Genomic DNA, 13,735 nt, shown 5'->3' with positions numbered 1-13,735 from the left:
TAGCCAAAAGTTCATTATTTAATTTCTCTTGCCTTGGTTTGACATTAAACCCAGGACTACATTTCCCAAAACTAGTTCTTAGGTGTGGAATGCCTTATATAAAGTGTAATTTGTGAAAATGCAAAAAAATTTTACTCACAAGTGGCTATAAACAAGGCAGGCACTTTCATACCCTTTCGCTTTGAGAATAGATATGTACACAGAAATATAAGGTGCATGTAAATGGTTCTTCTCTGGTGTGTTTAACTGATTGTCAGCGTAGCCTTGTCACAGAGCATAGCCAGCACTCCAGCCCCAGGAATAAACCCAGGCCCCATCAGCTAGGGACAGACCTACCTACGCCAGATCACACACACGCACCCACAGCTGCAGTTTATGCCCTTGCTCCCACAGACTCATGTCCTTGGGAACCTTCACTTGGGTACCCGGTGCCCACCATCACAGCTCAGTATCCACACAAGGAAATTCTTTGTGCTGCTTTTGTCACTTATTGTTTCTCCTTTTGATCCAAATTGTTTGTGTTTCTGTTTGGTTTTTTTTAACTATAAATTCTGTGAGCTCAGGATCTATATCTGAGTCAACGCTGTATAACCCACAGCAGGCGACCTATTGTCGGTGCTTAATAATGTGTTCAAATGGATGCAGAGACACAGAATGATGTGGCCAGAATGAGGTCATGCCAAGCTTCTGACATTTGTGCAGGCCTCCTGGCTTCTCTTCTCTCTAGAGGACTCCCACAGATACTCATGTGCCTGCCGGTGAGTACAGGCCTGGAGCCCACAAAGCAGCTCGGAAGAGGAGGGGAATGAGTGGGAAGTGGGAGACAGGACTTTTAGAGGTAGCAATGAAAAGACTCCAGAAGCGAACGAATGTGGGTATGTGGGCATAGACCCGAGATGGCCCAGCCCTGGTCTCCCCTTCCACACCTTGACACTTTAGTGGGATCTGAGGGATTTCTCCCCAGACCACAGGGCCTTTTAAAAGGAAAGGGCAGCCTTGCCTCTCTGATGGTCCTGACATACAGGTCAGTGTACTCTCCACATAAGGGCAGCTTCACTCCCTACAGACTGAACTGGGGGTGGGGGGCACCCATGTCCTTCCTGAAGAATGCTAGCCAGCTGTCTTCGCAGGAGTTCCCTGGGGAGACAGGCTCAGCAGGGCATTGTCGGCTCTCAGCAGCATCTATCTGTCTTGGCCCAGGAGCAGCAGCTCAGAGGGCTCTGGGTCTGGCTGCCCCTCGGAGGCGTCACCCAAGGGCAGCCACTCAGCTACCCGTGATGCCAAACAACTCCTGCATGAGGGGCGTAGCAAAGGGGTGTATGTCCTGGATGCGCAGCAGCCGCTGGGTGTGCTGGGCGTTGATGCTGCGGAGCTCAGTGAGCATAGCCATGATCTTCAGGAACAGGAACCTGCGTGTCGGCCAGAGAAAAGGTTGGGGGTGCAGCCCGCCCTTTCCCTGACCCGCAAGCCTTGGGGCTGCTCTGAGATTGCAAAAGCATCATCTCTGGACATTTCAGGTCAGCCAAGAGACAAGGCTTGGCTGAATTCCATAAGCTTCTCTTTCACGCTGTGGATGAGAAAGGCAGAACAGCCTGCCCAGTACTCTCCCCACTCCCATCCCATCCATGGGAGTTGTGTCTTTTTTTTTTCTTGAAAGAGACAGGATCTCGTCCTGTTACCCAGGCTAGAGCGTAGTGGCACGATCATGGTCTCACTCCAGTGTCAAACTCCTGGACTCAGGAGACCTCCAGCCTCAGCCTGCTGGGTAGCTAGGACTAGAGCACATGCCACCACACCTGGCTAATTTTTTAAATTTTTTCTAGAGTTGGGGTCTGGCTATGTTGCCCAGACTGGTTTGGAACTCCTGGCTCCAAGGGATCCTCCTGTCTTGACCTCCCAAATTGCTGGGATCATAGGTGTGAGCCATGACACCCAGCTGCAGGAGTTGCATCTTTGTACACAGAGACCTCCGTGGGAAAATCCAGATATTGCTGCTACCAGTTTGGGGGTGTGGGGCTGTCACTGCCTTCATTAATGTCCAGGGGCCAGGACTGAGCAGAGTCGTTGTGGAGGTTAGGTGCTGCAGGCTGGAATCCCTTCCTGGAGCTAGCTTTGGATCCAGTATCTGAGATGTACCATGTGCCTCAGTATCCCCACGATGGAAAAGAAAGCTGGCACTTCCAGCCTCCTGCCTCCATACAAGGAAGGGTTGAGCAAAGGACACCAAGCCAAAAAGAAAGCTGTGCAGGCCAAATAAGGATTTCAGTTTATAAGTTCACACTATAATACTCAGTGTTAGCCTTAACTCTTCATGGCCTTGGGCTCAGTACAATCCAAGTTTGTCTCTGGGCCTGTGGGCATCAGTTTGGGCACCAGGTCACAGGAGCTATGGAGGACCAGTGAAGGTACAGAAGTCCCTTTCTGGACCACATTCCCCTGTTTGCTTGTGTTTTTCCTGGGAAGTGGTTAGGCAGTGCTCAAAAGTGTGAGCTTTGGACCTGGTCTGGCTGGCTCTACCTCCAGATGCCTCCCTCTGGCTGTGAAGCCTTGGGCAATTTCCCTGAACCTTGGCTCCCTCACACCACCCTCACGGGTCCTCACCCCGTGCTGTGCTCACCTGTGAGCAGGCTGGGGCCGATGACATTCAATGTAGGACTTCAGAGTAATAGCGAATTGCTCCTGCAGCTGGTCCACCACGCGGTGCTGCACCACACCTGGGCGGTCTGGAGGGGAGGGGAGGGGAGGGAGGTGTGGTGCAAGATCATGAGGCAAAGACAAGCTCAGTCCAGCCCAGAGTCAGGGCATTGCTCACCAACCACATTCCAGAGCTGGAGTCACCCAGGCAGGGAAGTGAGGGAAGACCAAGGCTGGGCACCACCCACGGACCCCAGGAGAAACCAGCTATAGCCCCCATCCTGGCTGCACAGTGAATGAGGAGCAAGGCCATGGATTGGGACCTTCCCTGGGGAGGGCAGATAAGGCTGGGGGGATGTCAGGCAGCCTAGGGGAGACCCTCACCTGGGGAGAAGAGGGAGATGGCCTGCATCAGCACATACTCCTCTTCATGTAGCTGCAGCTTCTTCAGCATGTAGTGGAATTTCAGCATGGGCTCCAGCAGAAGTTGCTGGAAACCACCTGTGGATGGTAACAGGATGGAGGGGCAGCTTCTCAGCAAGCTGAGCAAGATCCTGTCATCCCTCACCAATATCTTGTTTTCCACCATTCCATCTTTCTGCCCTGCCATCCCAGAACCTGCACATCCTGGCGTAGCTCCCTTCCTCCCACAACTGCAGTGTTTCCCTCCTTCTGCCAGGGCAGGCAGGCTCTCCTAGGCACCTGCAGTGTCTTCCAAGCAGTAGGACAGCCGGCCACACTCCCAAGTTCCAGTCTCCGCATTGAACACTGTGTTGAATCTCAGCTGGCACAGCTCAAAAGTGGCCCCCTTCAGCAGGGAGATCTGGTCCTCGATGGGCAGGTCCCTGGCGGCAAGGATGGGGAGGGGAGGACAGCTCCCTGGGAGGCGGCCCACAGGCCGGCACCAGCAGCCATCCCATAATCCAGAAGTTGGGGGCGAGAGGAAGAGGGAGAATGGCTCCTTTCCCTGAGGATGACTGCAGCTGCTGTCTGGCTGCCTCTCATCTCTCCCCTCACAACCCAGCAGACGGCTCTGTCCCCAGCATCCTCTCCTCCCCTGCTACCTCTGGGAACTCCGCCCACTGAGCTTGGCATCCAGGTCCCTTACAGCCTGGCCCCATCTCCTTCAACTCCTATACAACTCCTGACCTACAGCCAGTGCTTTGGCTTCTAGTCCCCGGCCTCCTCCTTTCTGCCTCAGTTTCCCCCCTTGGAATGACTGCCCCTTTAGTATATCCTGCTAGCCCCTCAAGCCAAGCTATGTCTTTGCCCCTCTCAGAAGTCTTTCCAGAATGCAGTCTCCCCTTGCCAGAGTGCAAGTGCCGCCCTTTTGGCCTGAGCTCCAGCAGTGGGGATGTTTGCTTCCTGCGGTCAGTGTTGGGTTTAATGTGCACACACGTATTTCTACTGTTTCCCTGCAGCCCAGATGCCTGCAGCCCCAGTCCTACCGCCGGAGCACAGGCCTCACCATGGAGGTGGCTTAACAAGCCTCTGAGATTATGGTTACACGGATACCCTTCTGGTCCTGCAGGGACAACTCCCTCCCAACCTGGGAGGGATCCCCATCTCCCCAGTAAGGAGGCGTTCCTTACAAGAAAGAAGCGTCACAGCCTGAGAGGAAGGCTGCTTACTCTGGGTTGTGAGGAAACACTACCTCTGGCCTTGGCCTCTGTGGGAATGCAGGCCCCGTGCTACTGGCACCCATCCTTCTTTTAGATCCGTAACACTGAGCTACAAATGCCACGGAATTGATCTTGTTCTTCTGTGCCTCCCCATTGCCTGGCTTAGGACCTGGCATCGAGCTGGCTTTGGTACTTCCAAATCTACCCTCCACCACTGACGAGCTGTGACCTTGTACAAGTTTCTCATCCTCGGGAAACCTCAGTTTCTATCTGAGAATGAAGACGGCAGTGACACCTCGGGTCACTGTGCTCAACATTGGTGGCCATGAGAAATAGCAAGTGGGGAGCCCTGGTGTTAAATTATGTCACTGGATTTCACCAAAGATCTTCCAATGTCCACATTTATAAGTCGGCTTCTCTCCCTGCCCCTTTAAGCTAATTTGCCACCATCTGACCCCCATTCCAAATCTGCTGTCAGCATCACCCCATTAAATGTCATGCATGACTCCTACAGGGCCAGGGAAGAACCTCTGGGCTCCCAGGCTATAACCTACTCTCAACCTGCTGAAGAAGCCAGGAGCTTCTGGCAGGTGTGTTTCAGCCCCACTTGACCAGGCCTGGCAAGGCGAGGTGGCCTACCCAAGGACAGATACACCTGGCACCATCCCCAACGCTAAGATTGCAGACATATTCTGGGGCTGTGGTTCCTGCCACCCCAGGAAGTTCCCATGTCTCCCACTAACCCCAGTTGCCCCGTGGTTGTTGCCTTCACATCTAGCTCTGGGGAGACCTGACCCTTGGGCTCTGAGGACCACCCACCCTCCCCATGGCCTTCGCAGTCTTATCTTGTCTATTTCTCTCATTCTTTGGTCTGAAACTGTCACCATGTGATTCCTGCCCCTTTAAGGGAGAGTAGGAAAGACTATCCGAATGCCCATTCTGTGCTGGGCGCTCTTCGGATGTGTTCTTATTTCACAGAACAGCCCTGCAGGGGAAGCACTGTTAGCTTCCATTGAGCAGGTGGATAGGCAGAGACACTGGCAGGCCCACAGCCATACAGCGAGGCCTCTACTCCCCTGCAGCACTGGCTGCCCTGGGGGGCAGGGCACAGGAAAAGGAGGGTCTTCTGCCACCAATATCCCCCAAATTCAGGATCTACCCCAGGTCCTTTGAACCTCCTGGCTACTTCCAGTTCCTTTCCACACCCAACCACCCAGTCTCCATGTCCTACCTGAAGTAGGAGATGACTTTGGCAAAGTTGATGATGCCTTTGAACATGTAGGTTGACATGTCAGCCATGTGGGGCAGCAGGGAGAAGATCTCTTTCCCGCCATTGTCGGCTGGGGGTTTGTAGTTCCAGACGCTGCCATCCTCCCCCCGCAGCTGCACAGAGACCTTCAGAGACCACAGATCTTTCCTGATCTGGCTCCACTTGGCAGCTTCTTCCCTCGATGGGGCCTGCAGAGACTCTGGCATGTCACAGCCACTGCTAAGCACCCCTGGCAGCTAGGACACATGCCAGGAGGCAGAGAGAGGAGAGACAGCATGTGTTTCCATAGACAGGTCCTAACTCAGGCCCCAGCCAAACGTGCACAGCCATAGTTGCAGCCCGAGAGGATGCACAAATGCAGGCATTCACACCCACATGCATGCATGTGTCCACACACACACACACACACACACAGCATTTGTTTCTTCTCTCTGGTGTTCTCTATCAGATGAAGGTGCTTTGGGGATCTATGAATTAAGGGTCACACACATCCCTGCTTGGTTAAAATGGAGGGCAAGGGGGACTCCAACCATAGTGTGTCGTCCCAAGCATTCCAGATGTTGGGCTCAGGAGACTCAGAAGGTTTAGGGCGCTATGGATGGGAAGAGCAGATCCAAGGTCACTGGGCTCATCCAGTTCTTTGGGCTGGGAAGGGCCACTTGAGATATCTATCAGTGCGAAGGGAAGGAGGGCGCTTGGAGCACAGACATGGTTAACGTGCCTGGGATCGAGAAACACCAGTTCACGAAAGTCACACCCCCAACAGGTCCTGACCCTGTCCTCATAAAGCCCTGAACGCCAGTAACACTGGGGAACTGCCTAGCTTTCCCTCCACTTATTGCTCAGACCCAGTTCCTACCTGCTTTAAAGGAGACAGCAGCGATTTTCAAACCTGAACCTGCAACAGAATCACCCGGGGATCCTGCCCCTCCCTGGAGCTTCTGATTCAGGAGGTCTGGGGCGACCCGAAAATCTGCATGCTGATGCTGCTGACCCAGGGACCACACTTGGAGAGCCTTTGGGAATGAGACTAAAGCTTTGAGGAGCTGGCACAGACGCAGGGCCAGCTCTGCAAATTTACCCTCCACCACTGATTAGCTGTGACCTCGTACAAGTTTCTTATCCTTGGGAAACCTCAGTTTGTATGTGAGAATGACGATGGCAGTGACACCTCGGGTCACTGTGCAGTTCCTCCTACCCGGAAATTCTTGAAATGGGAGAAGGTAGTGTCAAAGGTTTTCATCTGAGCGTCCATCAGCTCCCTGATCATCATCCGCTGCTCCTCCGTCAGCCCCTGCACTCCCGGTGTCTGAGTCTGGATCCGTTCTCTTTTCTTCCTCTTGATCAAGGCCCGCCTCTCCTCCACAGCTGCGTCAGACATGATCACTGCAGGGACAGCGAGGCTGGCTCAGGCACATGTGCCCCTGGTCAGCCTCCAGCCCCCTGGGGAGCCGCTGGGTAACCCTCTTAAGGCAGCAGAAGGCATCGGGTAAAAGGGAAAGTAATGGTGACAAGCAATTCTCCCCTGTCTGGACTCAAGAGGCCTGTGGGCTCCTCTGGAGTAACACCTGGGTGAGGACAGAGGTGAGGTGCGGCTGGGGTGTCGCCCTCTGTTGGAGTTTGTGAGGACACTGTGGGGCCCTGGCAAGAGCAAGGGCTTCAGAATCCAAAGGCGCTAGGCTTGCATGAAAACTTTGCCACTTACTACCTGTGACCCCCAGCAACCTCCTTAACCTCTCCTGCCTTCAGGTTTCTTCTTTGTAATCCAGAGAAACCGTGTTTACCTTGCACTGCTATTAAATGAGACCTTGCATGTAGGGTGCCTAATATAGTTCCTGGTACATAAGAGATGTTCAGTAAATGGCATCTACGGTTATCATTTTCGGATGAATTATATACCAAGACTCTTCAGAGGTGTCTGGGTCTCCAAGACCCCAGAGAGCTGGGCTACAGCTTAGCAAGAAATAGCAACTCCAGACACTTCATATATAGCCCGGAGCCTTAGGGTCTTCTGTGGATTTCTGGAGCCCACTCATGTGTGTAGAGCAAAGCTATGAGGTCCTTGGTGGGGAGAGATCAAGAACGCTGCCAGCAGCCTAGAGAACTTGAAAGAAGCAGCTTTGGGTCCCCTTGCCTTCCATGGAGACAAAAATGCGCTAGAAGCATCTAGCCTTTTCTGCATGAGCCTTAATCTCAGAGTGACCTAGGAGCACAAATATATCAAAGTCAAATAGGTAGAATGAGAACACCTCCTGTCACCTGTCTGCGAACAGTTCCCCTGTAAAGATCCAGGTCTGGTGCGGATGGTGGGCGCTAGTAGCTATAAAGCCGGGGTCCTATCACCCATGTGGCTCCTGCTTCCCTCCCCCAGATTCACACCCCTACCCCCAAATGTGGTTTCAAATCATTACAACAATTATGAAGGGGACAAAAAGAATCATGTAGGAGCAACTGAAGGGAGACAGAGGGCACGCCCTGGCAGGGTTGCCCAGCACACATCCCAGGACGGAGATTACAGACTCATCACCCAGCGGGCCGGCTGCAAGCGCTCCCCCGACTGCCTGTTGCACACCGACACCAGCTCACATGTGCACGTGTGTTCACGCGCACACTCGGCGCGCATCTCCACACTCGCACGCACACACCCACGGCACGTCTCTACACAGAGCCGTGCACCCCGGCCCCGGCCCGCCCGCTCGCCCACTGCTCACTCTCCTTCTTCATGCCGCTCTCCAGGCACTTGCGCAGGCGGCAGGCCTGGCACTGTCGCCGGGTCTTCCGGGTGATCTCGCAGGCGCCCTTCCGGAAGGGGCACCTCAGTCGGGCGTTGCGTTTCATGGCCCTCCTGTGAGAGAACAGGGAGCAGAAGGGAGGATGCACCGGTGCCCGGGCCCTCCGCCTGGGGCTTCGGGCCACACCACCTCCCTCCCCAGCCCCTACCAACTCGGGGAGGGGCACACTAGCCTTTGCGTCCCAGCTGGGTCAGATTTAATGGGAAGGGTGTAGGTGGGCGTCCCTAGAGGTCCAGGACTCGGCTAGAGGGGGCAGAGCCGGGGAGGAAACCTTTTCTGGCCATTCCCACAGGAAATGGGACACGTGCTTTTCGCCGGGCCTGAAGCCTCAGAACCGCTTTCTGGGACACTTCCGCTCCAGGCCCATCTTCAGCGCCTTCCCTTCTTCCTGAAACACCTGTCCCCTCCTCTTTCACACCCTTGTTACCAGAAAGTTTCCATGGAGATGGGCCTCTTCCTCGATTTCTCCTCCTTAAAGGAGGAAGCCAAGGAAAAATGACCCCAGGAGGGTAAGAAACCAGAGAAGCCCCCTGCCGCCTTCCCCAGCTCCCCTTCCAGACTGGGCGGCCAGGGAGGAAGGGGTGAACTATGGGGAAGCTTTTCTACCCTACGGGGCAGCGGCTGCCCCAAGGCAGAGTGGATTTCCCTCGTTGACCTAGGGGGCAAGGAGGTCAAACGCCTGGAACAGCAGAGAGTGCAGGCGGGACCCACGGGCCCCGCACACCCCTCCCTGCGGTGCGCAGAGAGGCAATGGGGCAGATGCCTTTTGGAGACTCCGGTACAAGATCACCTCCTCCCAGCCCGGAAGTCTTGCTTGTCCCACAAAAGACAGTGTCAGTGCAGCCCTACCTTTGCTTTCCCCATTTCCACAGCTGGATGGAAAGAAACAATTTCTCCCTTGGCTCTGGCCTCTGATTCTGGTCCAGAGTGGAAACTCAGGGAAGGCTGGCCCAGAAGCATGGAACAGCCAGGGAGGGCTGCAGAGTTCCCTGAGGGCAGGCCTGGGAAGCTGAACCAAGCCCGCAGTGACCCGGCAGGGGCAGGTTTGAGCTTGGAGGCCTCGGGCCTCGGACCAGTGACCAGCCCAGGGGCATGTTCTTCACAGACGCCATCACTGCCTTTTGCCTTCCCAAATGGCCTGGGTAAGAAAGCCCTGATGCTACATCAAAGTCCACCGAGAATGAGTCAAAGATGAAACCGGGGCTCACACTGATTAAAGGAATGCTATGTATCAGATGCTAGGCTAGGTACTTTGCAGTTTTGTAAATTTAGTTCTCAAACTCTGTGAAATTCATAATCTCATCTGCCTGGCACAGATGAAGGAGACTGAGGCTTGGAGACGATGGATCCCCAGCTGTCCTCCGGGTACATGACAAGCTGAAATTTGAATCCAGGTCTGCCTGATACTGGATTTAGCTTTTGCCCACTACACATTGCCTCTTTCTGAGAGTCCCAGGAATAGTACCCAAACGAGGAAGGGAGAGCAGAAGATTCCCACATGCTGAGGCAGGACGCACAGACACTCCTTGGGCAGCCTCTTCTGTGCCAGCAGCACCTGGAGCTGGTGCAGACATCCACCCTCTTCCACGCACTCACGTGGCGTGTGGCCAGCTCAGGGACTTTCTGCTGCTCTTTGCTAGTGACTGGCTCAGGCATAGGCTGGGCCTGGCTCTAGCCAATGTGAGGGGACTTCTGGGAAAGATTTCCTTACTCTCAAAGGTGGGCCTTTTTGTGCCTCTGCTGAACATAATGATTCCTGCCTGGGGCCCCGGCACTGTGCCCCTATAAGAGGAGCCAGACTGCAATGAGAGCTCTCGCGTGGGATGGCTGAAGAGAAAAATGGAAAGAACTGAGCTGCTGAACTCACCAACCTGGGGGCCTTCAGACTTCCTGTTAGGAGAAGTAATGCGTTTTCCTTATTGCCAAACCAATTTGCGACAAGGGTCCTGTGACTTGAAGCTGAACCCAGCCTGACACTGCTGATATGTCTCACCCCTGTTACAACTCATGCAACACGAATGTTCATTTCTCCCTGGAACCTGCCCTTTTCCATTTGAATGCCCAGCCACCAGGAAGAACTCTGCAAAGGGCCATCAGGCAGGCTGTCTTGGAAATGCATGAGGGTCCCACATGTGGCTCCTGAAATGGGAGCTGCTCCTTGCATACCCTGTGCCCTCCGGAGGGTGCACCTGGAGGGCTTCCTCACACATGGCTTTCTCTCCTCCCCACCCCTCCCTTCCCTTCGGTCTGCTTCTCTTCCCATGGTCTGAGCATTTATTTTATGCCATTCTTTAGGAAACAACCACCCCAGAAGGCGAATGTGAACACTTGGATTTGGGAGTTTCAAATTCCTTACCTTTCACTGAGTCGTTTTCCATTTTATTCAAGAGCACATGGAGAAACCAAGGTATATCTTAATGGAAGGAGACCCTTCCTGGGTAGAACAGGAAGACTGAAGATGAATGATTCCTCTGGGATATAAATGGCTCCCTTGAGACTAATTACAAGGCCTTTGGGTGGGCCACCAGCCCACACTGAACCTGGGGGACAGGTCAAGCTGAGGCCCTGAGACATTACCCAGTGGGTTAGTGGCAGACCCCAGTTAGGTGTGACCCAGCGTGTCAGTGGTGGCAGGTGGGTGAAGGCTGATGGGTAACTCTACCTGAAAAAGCCCTTGCATCCTTCACATGTCATGACATTGAAGTGATAACCAGTGGCCTTGTCCCCACATACACGGCAGATTTGGGGACCCCCAACTTCCTCATCTGCGTTGACAGTGGGCTTTCCAGGAACAGACTCTGTGTCCTCACAGTGTACAAGGTCAGCATGGTTCCAGCCTTCTTTGGGTCTCACCTCCAGGTTTGCTTCTGGGCCTCGTGGACTAGAAATGAGGAAACCACAGAGAATGAAAAGACTGGACAGGGATGTGCAGAGGCCTCAGAGGAAACACTCTGTCCCTTCCATGCATCACTCACATTTGGGCCTGTGGCTCAGGAACTGACTTCTCATGGGGAAAAAAGGCAGGGAATGGGGTTGGAATTGTTATAAAGAGAGCCGTAATCATGACATTTTGTACACAAAAATAGAGCCCTGGAGTAGAACCTGTGAACAAGAGCATGGGAAAGACAAGGGCAAGAGGGAGGCAGAAATGAGAAGAAAAGAGAGCAGGCTGTCTGGGTCGGATCGTGGAGGCCACAGCTGAGTGGACTGAGGTTAGGAGGCCACGACCTGGCCAGAGGTCTCAACGGGGAGCAACTCGTGGACAGATTACTTGTTCAAGATGATTTCTGGGATTGGGACATTGAGGGAGGATAGTCCCTCAGGTGGGGTGTGGCCTAAGCTCCCACAAGGAGCTAGAAAAGCTGGGCAGAAAGAGAATTTTCAACTAAGTAGCCAGGCAGATGGGGAAAAAGTGGAGGCGTGGTGGGCAAGATCACAACATGGGAAGAAAAATGGCCTGTGGTCCCAGCAGAGTTGGGGTCTAGGTGGATATTGAAGAACTTGTGCCTATTAATAGAGCTGTGGCTAAGCATGGTGGCTGATGCCTGTAATTCCAGGGCTTCGGGAGGCTGAGGCAAGAAGATTGCTTGAGCCCAGGCGTTTGAGACCAGCCTGGGCAACAAAGTGAGATCTCGTCTTTACAAAAAATATAAAAAACAGCCAAGATCGATGTCGTGAGTCTATAGTCCCCGCTACTTGGGAAGCTGAGTTGGGAGGATTTCTTGAACCTGAGGGTTTGAGGCTGCAGCCAGCTAGAATCATTCCAGTGCACTCTAGCCTGGGTGACAAAGTGAGACCTCATCTCTAAAAGAAAGAAAAAAAGAAAAATAAAATGAGCTGTACTCAAAGATGTCCTCCCCAGGCAACTTCCACCTTGAGAGCATAACTTGAATTCTACTTAGAACAGACATTGAGAATGTTCAGTAGAAATGGGGGACTATACTGTTACTACCATCCCCAAAAGTCTCTCTAGGCACTGACTGACAAGGGCAGCCACCACCACAAATGATGATCCTTTTTCTAAAGCCAAAATCGAAACTTTAGTAAAATTCTAACACATAAATTTCTGTTTCTAACGTCATGACAGGTGACATCTGACAGTTTCACCCGTAAGAGTAAATAAGGAATTAATCTGGCTCTGACCCTGGCCCTCCATTGCACTGTGAATAAAATCATTGACTGGAAACCTGAACTGAACAGGCATAGGGGGAAATCTCCCTGATTTTTCAAATCATGATCCTGACTTTATGTAGGTTTGCAGACTAAATGTATACTTTAGGCGTTCACAAAAACCTCAAGCCAAAAAGTTGATTTAAGATTTAAAGTGCATTTGGGTTGGTAATTCTCCCAGATACCCACAAAAGCAGACAGAAATCCTTTTTTTTTTTTTTTTTTTTTTTGAGACCGAGTCGTGCTCTGTCACCCAGGCCGGAGTACAGTGGCTCCATCTAAGCTCACTGCAACCTCTGCCTCCAGGGTACAAGAGATTCTCCTGCCTCAGCCTCCTGAGTAGCTGGGACTACAGGCGCCCACCACCACGCCTGGCTAATTTTTTGTATTTTCAGTAGAGATGGAGTTTCACCATGTTGGTCAGGCTGTTCTCAAACTCCTGACCTCAAGTGATCCACCCGACTCAGCCTCCCAAAGTGCTGAGATTACAGGTGTGAGCCACCACGTCTGGCCAGAAATCCTCCTTTTTGGAGGAACTCACTTTCCACTTTCTAACTAGGCACAAATAATCACCTATAATTTCAAAGAAATATGAGCAAATACTCAGAAGTCATGAATGAAAAGACTGGCACAGCATGATGAGCAAGAATCAGCAAAAAAAAAAAAAAAAAAAATAGACATGAGAAGATGCCCTGAATTATCAAACACAGAAATGTTTACATAAGCAGTACAAGAGGTTGAAGACATAAATAAAGAACAAAAGGCCGGGCGCGGTGGCTCAAGCCTGTAATCCCAGCACTTTGGGAGGCCGAGACGGGCGAATCATGAGGTCAGGAGATCGAGACCATCCTGGCTAACACGGTGAAACCCCGTCTCTACTAAAAAATACAAAAAACTAGCCGGGCGTGGTGGCGGGCGCCTGTAGTCCCAGCTACTCAGGAGGCTGAGGCAGGAGAATGGCGTGAACCCGGGAGGCGGAGCTTGCAGTGAGCTGAGATCCCGCCACTGCACTCCAGCCTGGGCAACAGAGCAAGACTCTGTCTCAAAAAAAAAAAAAAAAAAAAAAGAACAAAAGACCATAAAATTGACCAAGCAGATTTGAAAAATGAATAAAAATTTACTATAAAAATCAGAATAAACAACGACTCCTTAAACCAATCATAACAATATCTTGGGAGTTAGGAAAAGCAAAATACAACTAAAATATGGATGGACACAATAACTAAGGTTCTGTATTGTTGAAGGGA

General features: G+C 52.5%; 1 protein-coding gene across 3 annotated transcripts in view; it reads right to left on the bottom strand.

Annotated features, from left to right (window-relative positions):
- Window positions 1-13,735, bottom strand: part of NR1I2 (nuclear receptor subfamily 1 group I member 2) — a 36,289-nt gene continuing 22,554 nt past the window's right edge. For 2 of the 3 annotated variants that reach the window (XM_023211028.1, XM_023211019.1), the window contains exons 2-9: window positions 10,981-11,199; window positions 8,238-8,371; window positions 6,725-6,912; window positions 5,488-5,762; window positions 3,337-3,479; window positions 3,019-3,135; window positions 2,618-2,723; window positions 1-1,409 (exon numbers count right to left, since the gene is read on the bottom strand). In XM_023211028.1, coding sequence (XP_023066796.1) covers window positions 1,265-1,409; window positions 2,618-2,723; window positions 3,019-3,135; window positions 3,337-3,479; window positions 5,488-5,762; window positions 6,725-6,912; window positions 8,238-8,371; window positions 10,981-11,012 — 1,140 coding nt within the window. In that variant the 5' untranslated portion in view covers window positions 11,013-11,199 and the 3' untranslated portion in view covers window positions 1-1,264. The remainder of the gene's footprint in view (window positions 1,410-2,617; window positions 2,724-3,018; window positions 3,136-3,336; window positions 3,480-5,487; window positions 5,763-6,724; window positions 6,913-8,237; window positions 8,372-10,980; window positions 11,200-13,735) is intronic. The other variant, XM_023211036.1, reaches the window with a different exon arrangement.

This window comes from Piliocolobus tephrosceles, chromosome 2, assembly GCF_002776525.5.
Source record: "Piliocolobus tephrosceles isolate RC106 chromosome 2, ASM277652v3, whole genome shotgun sequence".
In the NCBI taxonomy this organism is placed as follows: domain Eukaryota; kingdom Metazoa; phylum Chordata; class Mammalia; order Primates; family Cercopithecidae; genus Piliocolobus; species Piliocolobus tephrosceles.
The sequence above is the reverse complement of the archived record's forward strand: the minus strand, read 5'-3'. Positions and strand labels throughout refer to the sequence as shown.